Source organism: Beta vulgaris, chromosome 3 (genome assembly GCF_026745355.1).
Source record: "Beta vulgaris subsp. vulgaris cultivar EL10 chromosome 3, EL10.2, whole genome shotgun sequence".
In the NCBI taxonomy this organism is placed as follows: Eukaryota; Viridiplantae; Streptophyta; class Magnoliopsida; order Caryophyllales; family Amaranthaceae; genus Beta; species Beta vulgaris.
In genome coordinates, this window is record NC_079204.1 from 20,571,440 (window position 1) to 20,584,157 (window position 12,718).

A 12,718-nucleotide genomic window follows, 5' to 3' on the forward strand; every position below is an offset into this window, starting at 1 on the left:
AAAGGTGACGTCGCACCATACAAGTTTTAGGAAGTCGTCTTCCCAATAATAAAGTGTCGACAACAATACTTCAACAATACATGTTTCAACAATAAGAGTTTGAATAATAAAAATTAAACGTTCAATCATTCATAATACTTCAACAAAAAGTGTTTTTGGAGGCTAGAGTATGTAAGAGAATTAAAGGTTAGGTTTAGAGTTTTTAGTTTTTATATTTAGTATATTAATTTAAATTATATTATAAAAAATTAAACGGATGGATAATGGGTCAGGTGCTTAACCGGGTGGTGGATCGGGTGATGGGTGAGAAATGGTCACTCGAATCCTACACATTTCCGTCACCCGATTCACCCGTCACCCGGTCTTCATCCGTTTATTACGGTTTTTCACCCTTTTATTTTAACAGGATGGAGCGGGTTACTGGATATCCACTTGATAATGACATCCCTAGCAAAGTTAGACAAACCCCTGACTTTATGTAACCACCAAACCAAAGTTTTATTTGACATAATGTCATGGACTCACGGTAGAGAATAAGTCCAAACTAAAATGGTACCATATAGAATTAAAAAAAAAAAAAATTAGGTACCAAATGGGAAAACCCAAAGTGGTATATAGTTGAATTGAAAAAAAAAGAGTTTAAAGAAAACCAATTAAAATGTGACACGTGACATCTTTAATCTTTTACCTGTCTAATAAGTTAATTTTGATGAAGGACTTGTTTTAAGAATAGACATTATAAAATTAAATGCAATTAAAAGGGAAAACTATTTTTGAGAAGTTCAAATAAAGGTGGAATTACTCATTTAAAATTGGATTTTTTAACAAGAATAATACAAACTTTTGCTCGTTCTCTCGCAATAATACAAACTTTTGATTATTTTTTAATAATACAAACTTTTGATCAAAATTCCTCTAATAAGGCAATACCGGTTTTTAACTTGTTGTAAGAGGTAATAAGCTGAGGTAGTTCAGGTGGGTGGGGGTTGGGGGATAAGGGAGAAAGAAGAAAGATCATTTGTATTTTTTTTTTTTTGACTTTTCTTACCGGTTACAAGTCAATTTGACCTACTGGAAGAATTTTGATATAAAGTTCGTATTATTAAACAATAGTCAAAAATTTGTATTATTGCGAGAAAATGGTCAAAAGTTTGTATTATTGTAGTTAAAAAATCCTTTAAAATTTTCCAAACTTTATCCCACCTCACAATCTAGGTGCTAAAAAAAATGTCGAAGTGACAAACAATCACCTAATTCACCTCTACTCCGCTGTTTTTTTTGCCCTTTTCCCCATAAAAAGTAAAAAAGTAAAAGTAATTCAACCCAAAAAAGCCTATCCACGTTGCTAATCTCGTGACAAACCCATGTTGTCAATGCTAAATAAAACGACACAACCTTAACACCTTTATTTCTCCTCCCATATTTATACGCCACTCCCTCATAAAAAACTGAAACCACAACATACTCTACATTTCTATAAATCTTCTTCCCTCAAAAAAAATTCAGAAAACTGAAAGATTTCCAGGCAATAAATAGTCTTCATTCCCTAAAATTTTGCCTTTGCAATCAATCATTCATTCATTCCCATTAAATACATAGCAAAAGAGAAAGAGGAGACATAAAGTAAATGGTGAGAGAGGTAGAAGAAGAAAGAGAGGGTAAGGGAATGCGATTAGGGAAATACGAACTTGGCAGAATTCTAGGTGAAGGGAATTTTGGCAAGGTCAAATTTGCTAAAAATATCGAAACTGGAAAACCATTTGCTGTTAAGATTCTTGAGAAAAAGAAGATCCTCAACCTTAAAATCACAGATCAGGTTCATACCCATTAATCATTATGTTGTTAATTTTACTGGGTATTCATTATTTTCTCAATTTAATCTCGAATTTTACCTTAATTTTCCCATTTTTTAAACCTTCTTTTCCCCCTGTTTTCCCCTGTTTGATTAAATTATATAATGTTGAAATTTTTAATTTTGTGATTTGTAACAGATAAAGAGAGAAATTGCCACCTTGAAGCTTCTCAGGCACCCCAATATTGTCAGATTATACGAGGTAGACTCTATTTGTTTTTGCCCTTTATTGATTTTTAGTTTTACTTTATCAATTAAAAATGTCTATACTTTTTCATAAAATTAACACAAAGTGCCAAAGTGGTAGTTTTCTTTGTTTGTCATTCATACTTTTCTTGTTCTTCTCATAAATCTTTAGTACAAAAATCTAAAATAATCTTTCTAAGATAATCGAGAGATTTTTTCTAAGTTTGGATATATTATATTAGTATATACTATAGCTTTGAGTACTACAATGGATCAAAAGAAGAAATATCAATTTGATGAAATTAATAGTACGCATTCACTTTTTACGAAAATTTGCTTTGATCACAATATCTCTCAAATATGATAAGTAAAAATTATAAAAATTATATCGTTGGATTAGTCTTGAAAAATACTATAATAATATTATTTTTTTAAATTTTCTATCAACATAAATTGAGAACATAAATTGAGAGTAATTAACGGTTGAAGTTCAACCTCGAACATCGGTCATCATAAATTCTTTTGCACTTATTTCGGGTAAAAAAACCCAAAATTCTGTTTATGTAGAATCATTAATTATGGGCATGAATGTTCGTGTCATAGAAGTTTGGGCAATTATGTGAAAACCCAAAATATCCTGAACTGAAGTATATAATAGTTGACCGAAGAAAGATTAGAGTTGTGTTTGGTTGGAAATGGTGCAAACTAATTGATTCTTCTGATTTACTTCTCTTTGGAATTAATCAAATAAAAATATGTATATTTTGGTTTGCCTGCGAATCATGAACCAGAATTTTGTTTAACGTAAGTATCATGAATAGGTTGAAATGATCAAATAACAATACCCCACCCATGTGTCTTTGCTTGCTTGTTCGAAACTCACAAATACCCCCACATTATTTAAGTATTCTTGTAATTGAAAAAATAGTTGGAATTAAAAATAATACTTAAATTAAGGGTTATGGACTTTTATAATTGTATTTTTAATTGGAAGTTGTAGATTTCATAGCTTGATGTTAGATGTCCTATTCTTTTGGTGATCTTGATTCTTTTTTATTATACTACTATGATTTATTATTTTATTGGTTGGGTATCTTTTATCAATTTTTATTGATTGGAATAATTGTTCGAGACTTTTTTTATTGTTTTATTTTTTTTGCGAAGTACAATACACCATTTTCCAATTTTGTTCTGATTTTAACTATGAAAATCTAAAATCAATTTGTTTTGTCCAATTAATTATTATATGACTTTTATGTTTATAACAATAAGAAAATCATTTATACCAAACATCTAAAATTTCCTGGACGAGTTAGAAAAATGAATTAAAAAATCATTTTAAGCTTTAGACATTTGTGAATATTGAATATGCATTATGATCATTTACGAAACATAATCGATCAAATATTATTGCACGTTTTGATCTCCATTCTCTCTTATTAAACAATGTTAATCATGATTCATCCAAAAACCCTCTAACAAATGAGGAAATTTGTCCGAAATGACATGGAGATTATTACATAATACTTACAAAAATTGACAATTTACCAAACCAAGAGTTATTTTAGATACAAATATACAATCGTATTCACGTTTACTTTTTAGGCTGGAACTCTAATTACGTGTGTTCCTTACTACGTAGTTGAACAAAGTGAATAGTGTGGAGACGCAACTTTATTAATACTCGTTCGTGCTATGTTTCTTAATTCTGACCAAATATTCATGTTTTCCACATTTTTTATTTTCACGATAGTAAAAGTGTACTCCATGTTTTATCATTTTATTATTAATTTAGCTGCCGTCCCATTAGTTTAGTGTTTTTGGGAAAAGTGGATAGGAGTAATGCAGAAAGAATTCATACTAGGCTAAAGTCTGGCCACGTGGTAAATGCTCATTGGTTATTTATGGGGCCTGGTGTTTATTGGTACATTTTCACATCACCGTCTTAAATAATGTGATTACAACTTGTTACCCTTATAGGCAATTATATTAAATAAAGAGTGCTTCAACACAAATCTACTACCTCTGTTTTTATTTAGTTGCAACATTTTGACTTTTACGCTTGCCAATGTATAATTTCAAATCGTTTTATCTCTAATTGTATGTAAGTAAAAATTATAAAAATTTGATATTATGAAAGCTTACATCGAAACGAATCAAACAAGACCCCACATGACTATATTTTGTTTAACATATAAATCAATAAATGTGGTCAAATAAGAGAACATAAATAGTGCAATTTGTCAAACGTTGCAACTAAAAAAGAACGGAGGTAGTATTTAATTGATTGTGGATAGATATAATGTGATTATTTTTTTTTGCAATATATTACACCATAGGATCTTGCTAATCGGATAGAATCTCTGCAATTTGAAGTTGTCTTTCCGTTACATTTGACTTATTGGCCTCAACAACTTTGTTGTTTTCCCCTTAATCAGAGCATCTAGTTTAGGTAATGAGCTATATTCTCTACATTTAGGTGATGAAACAACTTATATTCAATAACTTTTTTAATCACTTGTTTTTTTGGCATAATTTCTTTTATAATCTTGTTTATAATGGGTTGGGTTGATTTGGATTTTTTTTGAGGTAAACTAATTTTTCGCCAAATACATGTACTTAGTATTTGTTATTGAATTTTGTCAACAATATAATTCAAATAATTGTATCATTTTTGAACTTCGCTTTTTTGCAAAATACTCATTATCCGTTGTTGATCCCATTTTGACGTCTTTACTTTTGTGGCCAAGTATATAAACATCCATTGGCTTACCCTATCTCCGGCCCTAGGCCATGGCCCAGAATTAACACCCCCCAATCCTTCCCCCCACCATTTTGCTGCCCCAGAAACTGACCCTTAGTCTCCTCCATTAATCCATGTCGAAAAAAATAAAATAAAAAAGTCTGTTTTATAAATCTCCTCCACATAGCTAATAAACTTGGAAAGTTTGGTGATAAAATGAAGAAAGTATCGTTTTCTTAAGAGTGGCCCCACCTTAGACGCTAGGACCGGTCTTGATTCGTGATGAGATGACAGAAAAAAAATGAGGTTGTAACTCCTGTAATCTGTATCTCTGTTGGGAAGAGTTTTGTTGCTATTTATGTCTGTCTTTATGTGCTCAATGACGCAACTTCAACTTGGTATGGGAGATCTGGACTATCCGGTTATGGCAGACCAATAATTATAGACCAATACCACCCATTTAAAGTACTCAAGCCGTTAAAAGTAACAAGGATAAAATCTGAAGCCGTCAATTTTCTTTATCCATTTCTACATATGAGATATTCTCGGTTATACTAGTGTTTAATAATAAACTAATAGATGCCATCAATCTTACTGAGTAGTAAAGTCTTGTGAAAGTATTATTGTAGGCTTGGAATTGAATTACGTCTGCACCATTGCGTTAAATTGCTCTTTCAAAACTTATTTTCTTTGCGAATTTTAGTACAATATTTTAATCTTATAATAAAATTTATAATAGCTATACGCCACTTCTATCAATTCCTATACTTGATTAATAAGTAGTATAATTATTGACAAGAAATGCGTCCATCATTTAACATATCTTAAAAAGATCCATTATCTATACAAATATATTAAACGGTTTTCCTAAACAAGGAACGGTGCCATGTGGTGCTCTCCCTAATAGAGTTTAGTTCATGTAATCTATGTACAATTAAAAAAATTAGGATTTGTATAGTATAAGTTTTGATCTTGTGACTTCAAGTTAATATACTAAAGTTTTAACAACTAGACCAAGATGTATTTAGTGTTAACATTTTAAAGTACAATATTAATAAATGAAATTTTTACTCACTTGAGACATAACTCGAACCTAATAACTAATTGATTACATGCAAAATTATGTATACTTCTCATATATGCCTATTTCATTAGGCAACTTTTCTAATATGGATTATTGTTTAATAATAATAAAGTGCAAATTAGTGGGAACCACGACGAATTCCGAGGTAGCGTGGAGTTTAAGAATTATTAGGTTAATTATAATGGAGTACTATAAAACACTTCTCATGAACTATGAAAGGTGGTGGGATGTGGAATTGTGGATAATGCATGTGCTATGTTGGTCCAATGGTGGATCCCAGTAAATATAAGACAATTGCAATCATCCAATTGTTGTGGCCAAAGCCACATATCATGTATGTGGCTCCCACTTGTCTGTTCCTTTCCCATGGATGAATGGTGGTTGGAATTTGCTATAAATTGGTTGTGCTAATTAAGAAAATTGCTATCATTTGGATATTATTTCTTATAAATACTTTTTTTTTTAGCAATGTCAGCTAGTTTAATTAGTAAATATTTAGAGTTGATGATACAGATCATAGTGACACATTTGTCAAAAAATGACTTTTACTTTTTTTTTTTTTGGTGTTATTTGATTGAATTTTATTAGCATCTCGTCTTCAAAGACGATGATTCTTTATATACAGATAAGAGGAAAATCAATTTTGAATTTAATTCTATCTAATTACTTGACAAGTCTATATTAAATTCTTAAATATAAATGGTGAGATTTAGCCAAAAATTGACATTTATACGAAAATGAAGAAAAAAAAAAAGGAATATGTCTCATACAAACAGAGATACTACGGGGTCAATATTGGTCCATACATATATATAAGTTGGGGGTAGCTATGTGGGTCCTGTTGAAAGACGTGTACTTTTTTGAACTTATTTGGTGTAAACTGAAATGTTCTACCTGGGGAAGCTCTATTCAGCTAGGGGGTACTAGGCTAACAAACATCCAAAACAAATAATTAGAGCAAACTGCCGCATATGTGTTATTAGATGGGACCCAATTATGTTACAACTTGCCAATAGTATCTGTTTTGGATTTTTTTATCAATAGATCTAACATTTTAACTATTCCATCCTTTCTTTTTGTTCTCACTATGAGAAATGTGGGAAGAATCAAGAATGGTAGATATGGAGTAATATGGATTATTGTCCAAGTGAAAATCATTAGTTGGGCAAATACTTTCTCACCCTGAGCAATGATATTCCCATATTAGATATGGGCCAATCTCACCCATACCATTTACTTGATATGATTAGATGTAGCCCAGATATGAAATAATAGCTAACTGATATGATAAGATATTGTTAAGATATTAGCAAATCAAGTGGCATTTTTTGTAATAAAGATTTAGATAATATACAATCAAAATGATTAGATATCCCGTCTATCATTGTTCTTCAATTACAGTCATAGTTGGTTAATATGTAATCGGAAATTTTCAATCGACACTTAATCATATTCATTCTTATATAAGTAGTAAATTTATTAGAAACATTATGCTCGCATGATGCTCCAAAGTCCAAAGTATAAAATTTAAGTGCGGCTATTTGTAGGTTAAGCTAGTCCAACTCATGCTTTACAAAAGCTAAATAAGACCATATCAAAAATTGGCTGGACTAACCATTGGTGTTACATTGCAGGTCTTAGCAAGCAAAACAAAGATATACATGGTCCTAGAGTATGTACATGGTGGAGAATTATTTGATAAAATTGTAAGTAATTTGCGCACTAGAATGCAATGTAGCTCAAAACGACAGCCATATATATATTTCTGTTTTGAAGCGTTTTACTATTCCTCAAGCAGTCAGTGTTATTTGTAGGCATCCCGAGGAAAACTTCCAGAGAAGGAAGGCCGGAGGCTTTTTCAGCAGCTAGTTGACGGTGTCAGTTATTGTCACAACAGGGGAGTTTTTCACCGAGACCTTAAGGTTAGATTGCTAGCTGAACAATCACAATGATGGAATGGGTGTTAAAGAAAATTACTCTAATGTCCTGAATTTCTGATCATAGAAGTTTCACCTACTTCATCTGTCGTAGTCTCGTAGAGGCTTCTAATTGAATTGCATAATTGAGCTTTTGTTAATCTCTAGGATTCTTGCTTTACATTTTATGTCTTGCTGAACCGATTTTTTTTTTTTTGTTGAACCTGATTTTTTTTTTTCAACAAGTTGCGAAAATCAAAGCCTCTTGTAGTAATTGAGTTTTGTGAATCTCCAGGATACCTGCTTCACCTTTTTCCATTGATCTCATAATTTTTTCAAAATCCATATGAAGTTTCTATATGATCATTTTAGTTTGCCACTTTCCAAATTCTCAAATGACTGAGCATTTGCAAGAAAAGTAGAAAACTATGGTTCAATTGACTAGATAAAAGACAACTATGAAGTTTTTTTTTTTGTATCAGATGAGTGTCATGACATTACTACTTGGCCTTCTTACATTTTATGCCTTGTTAATCTTTGGTTTCTCAAATTTGCAGCTAGAGAACATCCTCATAGATGGTAAAGGAAACATAAAAGTATCAGATTTTGGCCTTAGTGCGTTACCCCAGCATTTTGGGGTAAGTAATTAAGATAACAAATGCTCAACTCTTGGTGCCGAATACTCTTTATCTTTTTACAGCTTCTGAATCTTTGGTAGCTTTTCCATTCTCTTTTGCTAGAGTGACGGATTACTACATACAACCTGTGGGAGCCCAAATTACGTTGCACCTGAAATTCTCGCTAATAGAGGATATAATGGAGCTACAGCAGATGTTTGGTCTTGTGGTGTCATTCTCTATGTCATTCTCACGGGTTATCTTCCTTTTGATGATAGAAATCTCGCTGTCCTTTATCAAAAGGTATTTCATTTAGTAATAATTAACTACTATTTTACTCTACATAATCTGTATTTAGATCTAATGTTCTATATTGTTGATACTTCAGATCACTAGAGGAGATGTACAGATACCAAAGTGGCTCTCTTCTGGTGCACAAAAGATGATAAAGAGGATTCTTGATCCGAACCCTGTCACTCGAATAACGGTATCTGAGATCAAAGCAGATCAATGGTTTAAGCAAGGGTATGTTCAATCAAGTCCGGATGATGAAGAAGAAATTGTATATATAGATGAAGAGGCCTTCTCAATCAATGATGAGGTAATGTTCGAGCTTTATATTTTGCTTTGGGTTCTCATAATTTTACAAGTGTGTATTTTGTGGAAGAAACTAAAAGTTTACTGTTTGCTGTACAAATTTATATGAACCAGTCTAATGGAGAGAAAATTCCAGGCTTTCCTACACTTATCAATGCCTTTCAGCTGATTGGAATGTCCTCATACCTTGACCTCTCGGGATTTTTTGAGAAAGAGGTGAGTACACCGAAGAACATTTCTTTACTTAATTCTAACATGAAGATCTATGTAGCACTTAAACTGCCGGGGTTTGGGAGAAAGGGGAAATCTCATGTTTTTAGCCATTTCCAAGCTTCATTAGCACATAAATGAGTAGGGTTTCAGAAAGGGTCCGAAAGGTTTTTGTGCTTCATAGATGAAAATTTTATAATTTTTTTAGAAAAGTCTTAATATATAAGTTAATATTTGCTAATTGAATGATTGTAGGGTGTCTCGGAGCGAAAGATCAGATTCACATCCAATCTTTCTCACACGGAGTTGCTTGAGAGAATTGAGGATATTGTAACAGGAATGGGATATTCAGTTCAAAAGAAAAATGGGAAGGTATGTTTTACAATATGTTAATTTGGCCCCTTAGATTCTTTCCTAACAGGTAGACCACATTTTTGGTCTATAGTATCATTTTATGGACAAGTATTCATCCTTAAGTTTCAAACTATTTTGTTTCTCAGCTAAAAGTGGTGCAAGGGCAAAGAGATCAGAGAGGTCCAGGAAGCCTTTCAGTTGCAGCAGAAGTAAGTCGAAATTCTTTCACATTGATAAAATGCTTTGTCTTTTAAGCCTATCAACAAATTAACGAGTTTCTCATTCAACATTTCCTGCTATTATAGACGCATATATCATTGTCTAATTATGTTCATGATGTTACAGGTGTTCGAGATCAGTCCAGCACTATATGTGGTTGAATTGAGAAAAACCTATGGAGATTCTTCAATTTATCGGCAGGTCAGTGTCTAATCTATCTCCTTAATGATAATGCTTATATTGATTCCATAAGATACAGAACTAAATGAAGTTTCTCTGTTTTTATCAGTTGTGTAATAAACTATCGAATGATCTCGGCGCATCAAGAAGCCAGGAGTTGTTAAATGCAGCTATCTTGAGTGCTGAAACTGTATCAGAGGTTTGTTAGATTAGAAGAAAAATATACTATATTGATTTGTAAGTAGTGTCATATCCCAAAAAGAAAGAAAAAAAAGCTCCAGGAGTCCTCTTAGGCTCTTAGTTTGAAAATTTTAGTATTTTGTAATTAGTATTTTTTTTTGTACTTTGCACATTGTGAATTTCTTGCAAAAGGAAGGAAAAAGGGGGAAAAAAAAAAAAGATGCAATGAATTGAGCTTCAAATATTATGTGAAGTTGTACAGAATTTCTTTATATTGAGGGGTGAAGTTGTACAGAATTCATGTGTCATTATCTTAATTTTTTTAAAGGGCTAATCAATTGATAAGAACTTGTTATTAACCAAATTGGCCTCCAAGTTTTCCTTCAAATAAATGATTAAGCTTGGCCCCCCAAGTTCCGGATCATATTGATTCTGATCCTCTTGCTATATAACTGAAATTGGCAAAGATAAAAGATTCAAGGAAAAGTCAAAGATCAGCAAAACAACAGCAAAATGCAGATTTTTGTGCAAGCACTAAAAGGGACAACCGTAACCCTAGGGCCTAGAGGTTGAACCAAAAAACACCATACACGAACTTAAATTAAAGATTGAAGAAAAAGAAGGAATCTATACAAATATATTAAAAGGCGTGTGTAACAATGTATACACGTCACGTGTCAATTCTATTACTACACTGGAATTGTCCAATGTGTACATAAGTCATGTTAATTAACAAAAGTAAAAGTAGCTTGCAACAAAATTTGAACCCATGACCTCTTGATATTATACATGAAACAATTACCATCTCAACCAACTTTTAATCATGTTTTAAGTGTTTACATTATTCTATTTGTACCTTTTAAATGTTGAGTTTTCCTTAACAGTATTTCAATGGGAATGGAAGGGAAACCAATCTCAACCCGGAGGAACAGCCGGACCCAAAAACTAGTTGTAATATCTAAACAATGTCTTCTTTTTGGTAATAAAGAACTTTATGAAGATGGCAATGATGAAATTGAAGAAAGTCTTCATAAAGTGGCTGCTCTTTGGCAGTTGGCACATTATAACATTAGGTTCAACAATTTATCCCACGTCAAGGCTTGGTGGTGGTGGCATACATTGTTTTTCATTTTTGAAAGTACCAAGAAACCTTGCGACTTTGGCTTACCAAAGGAAGCTTAATAAGCAGGTGTGTTAGAAGTATTATGCTCGACTCTCACCTCGTGCTACTGATTGCCGCAAGAAGAAGTGTGGTCATATAAACCAATTACACCCTAAAAAAGTTTGGGGATGTTTGGTAATCCTGATAAATAGAATATTATCATTTTATATATGCAAGGATCATATAACAAAACGTTTCTAGTTGTAGCTAGAAATATTATATAGAGAACGTATTGTGTCAGACGTTTCTTGTGACCATAACATATGGTCAGACCGCTTCATGCAATTTTCAGTTGACACATTAATTCTTTCATTTAGCTTTATTTTTGTTTAATTTAGCTCTATTCTGGTTTCATTGAGCTCTATTTTTGTTTCATTTAGCTCTATTCTGGTTTCATTTAGCTCTCTAAATGAAACTCAAAGAGAAACTAACTGAAACTTAAATACATCTAAATAAAAACTAAAACTTATATACATCTACCTTCCTCGTGAAAACCCGCAACCCAGACCCCTTGAATTCTCTCTCGCATGTGCTCCTGCCTCGCCGGCGTTCCCTTAAGCTCGCCGGTGTAATCTCGCCGGAGCTTCTCTTTGCAGCTAGTGTTCCTCCATTTTTTTTCCTCGATGTTGTGTGTGATGCGTGGTGCTGCTCGCAAGCCACCACGCTGTTGTTGTTGGTTCGTCGCTGCTGTTGTTGATATTCCTGCCGTCTCTTTCGTCAGAGCTTCACTCTCCCCCGCTCTTGTTGTTGTGGGTTGTTGTTGTTGTCCGATCGAAAAGTTTCGGTCAAACCGTCTGATACAATACTTTCACTATTATATAATATATGATGAATTCGTAAATCGTTACTCTTATTTTTTGATACTATATACTTTAAATTAAGAGGGGAATTATCTGATCTAGTAATTGGACCATTCACTCATTGGATTGAGCCAAGAGAGCTAAAAAAGTGTTCTTTTTGCAATATTCCAAGTACTAAACTCTCCAATTATTAGAGACTAGGGATGATCCTGACCCATAAGTTATATGACATCATTAGTCAAATAGAACTAGCTAGTGGCAGATCGTTTAATCTATGATACATATTGCATCATGTACAGTTCTAGGGGTGTGCACCGGTCCAAAACCGGTTGGACCGGTGAACCGGAATTCAAATTATTTTGGACCAGGACCGGACCGAAATATTCCCGGTTCAGTTCGATTTTGGATCGGTTGGACCGGAATTTGTAATTCTTTTATTCAAAAAAAATCTTTTTTACTAAGGTTTAAACATTTTATTAATTCGATAGTTTTAAAACTAATAATATAAAAAGCAATAATCTTAAAGACAATAAAGATGAGGTTTTAACTTACTAATTTTTCTAAATTTTAAACTTTTTTTTTAACATTCAAACCTATTTTTGTTTTTTTAAAAATCCG

The 12,718-nt window shown here is 32.5% G+C and overlaps 1 protein-coding gene across 2 annotated transcripts; it reads left to right on the forward strand.

The window, feature by feature from the left end:
* The first annotated feature begins 1,427 nt into the window (after positions 1-1,427).
* LOC104906950 (CBL-interacting serine/threonine-protein kinase 1) lies at positions 1,428-10,435 on the forward strand. Of its 2 annotated transcripts, XM_010695788.4 has the most exons (12): positions 1,432-1,816; positions 1,992-2,054; positions 7,500-7,571; positions 7,680-7,787; positions 8,339-8,419; positions 8,522-8,701; positions 8,787-8,999; positions 9,110-9,211; positions 9,461-9,577; positions 9,706-9,768; positions 9,905-9,979; positions 10,068-10,435. In XM_010695788.4, the coding sequence occupies exons 1-12, from the start codon at positions 1,628-1,630 to the stop codon at positions 10,164-10,166; spliced, it is 1,362 nt and encodes a 453-aa protein (XP_010694090.2). In that variant the 5' UTR covers positions 1,432-1,627; the 3' UTR covers positions 10,167-10,435. The 2 variants fall into 2 exon arrangements, with proteins under 2 accessions (XP_019108055.2, XP_010694090.2); XM_019252510.3 differs by lacking the exons at positions 9,706-9,768; positions 9,905-9,979; positions 10,068-10,435 and having other exon boundaries at positions 1,428-1,816; positions 9,132-9,211; positions 9,461-9,550.
* The last annotated feature ends 2,283 nt before the right edge of the window (positions 10,436-12,718 follow it).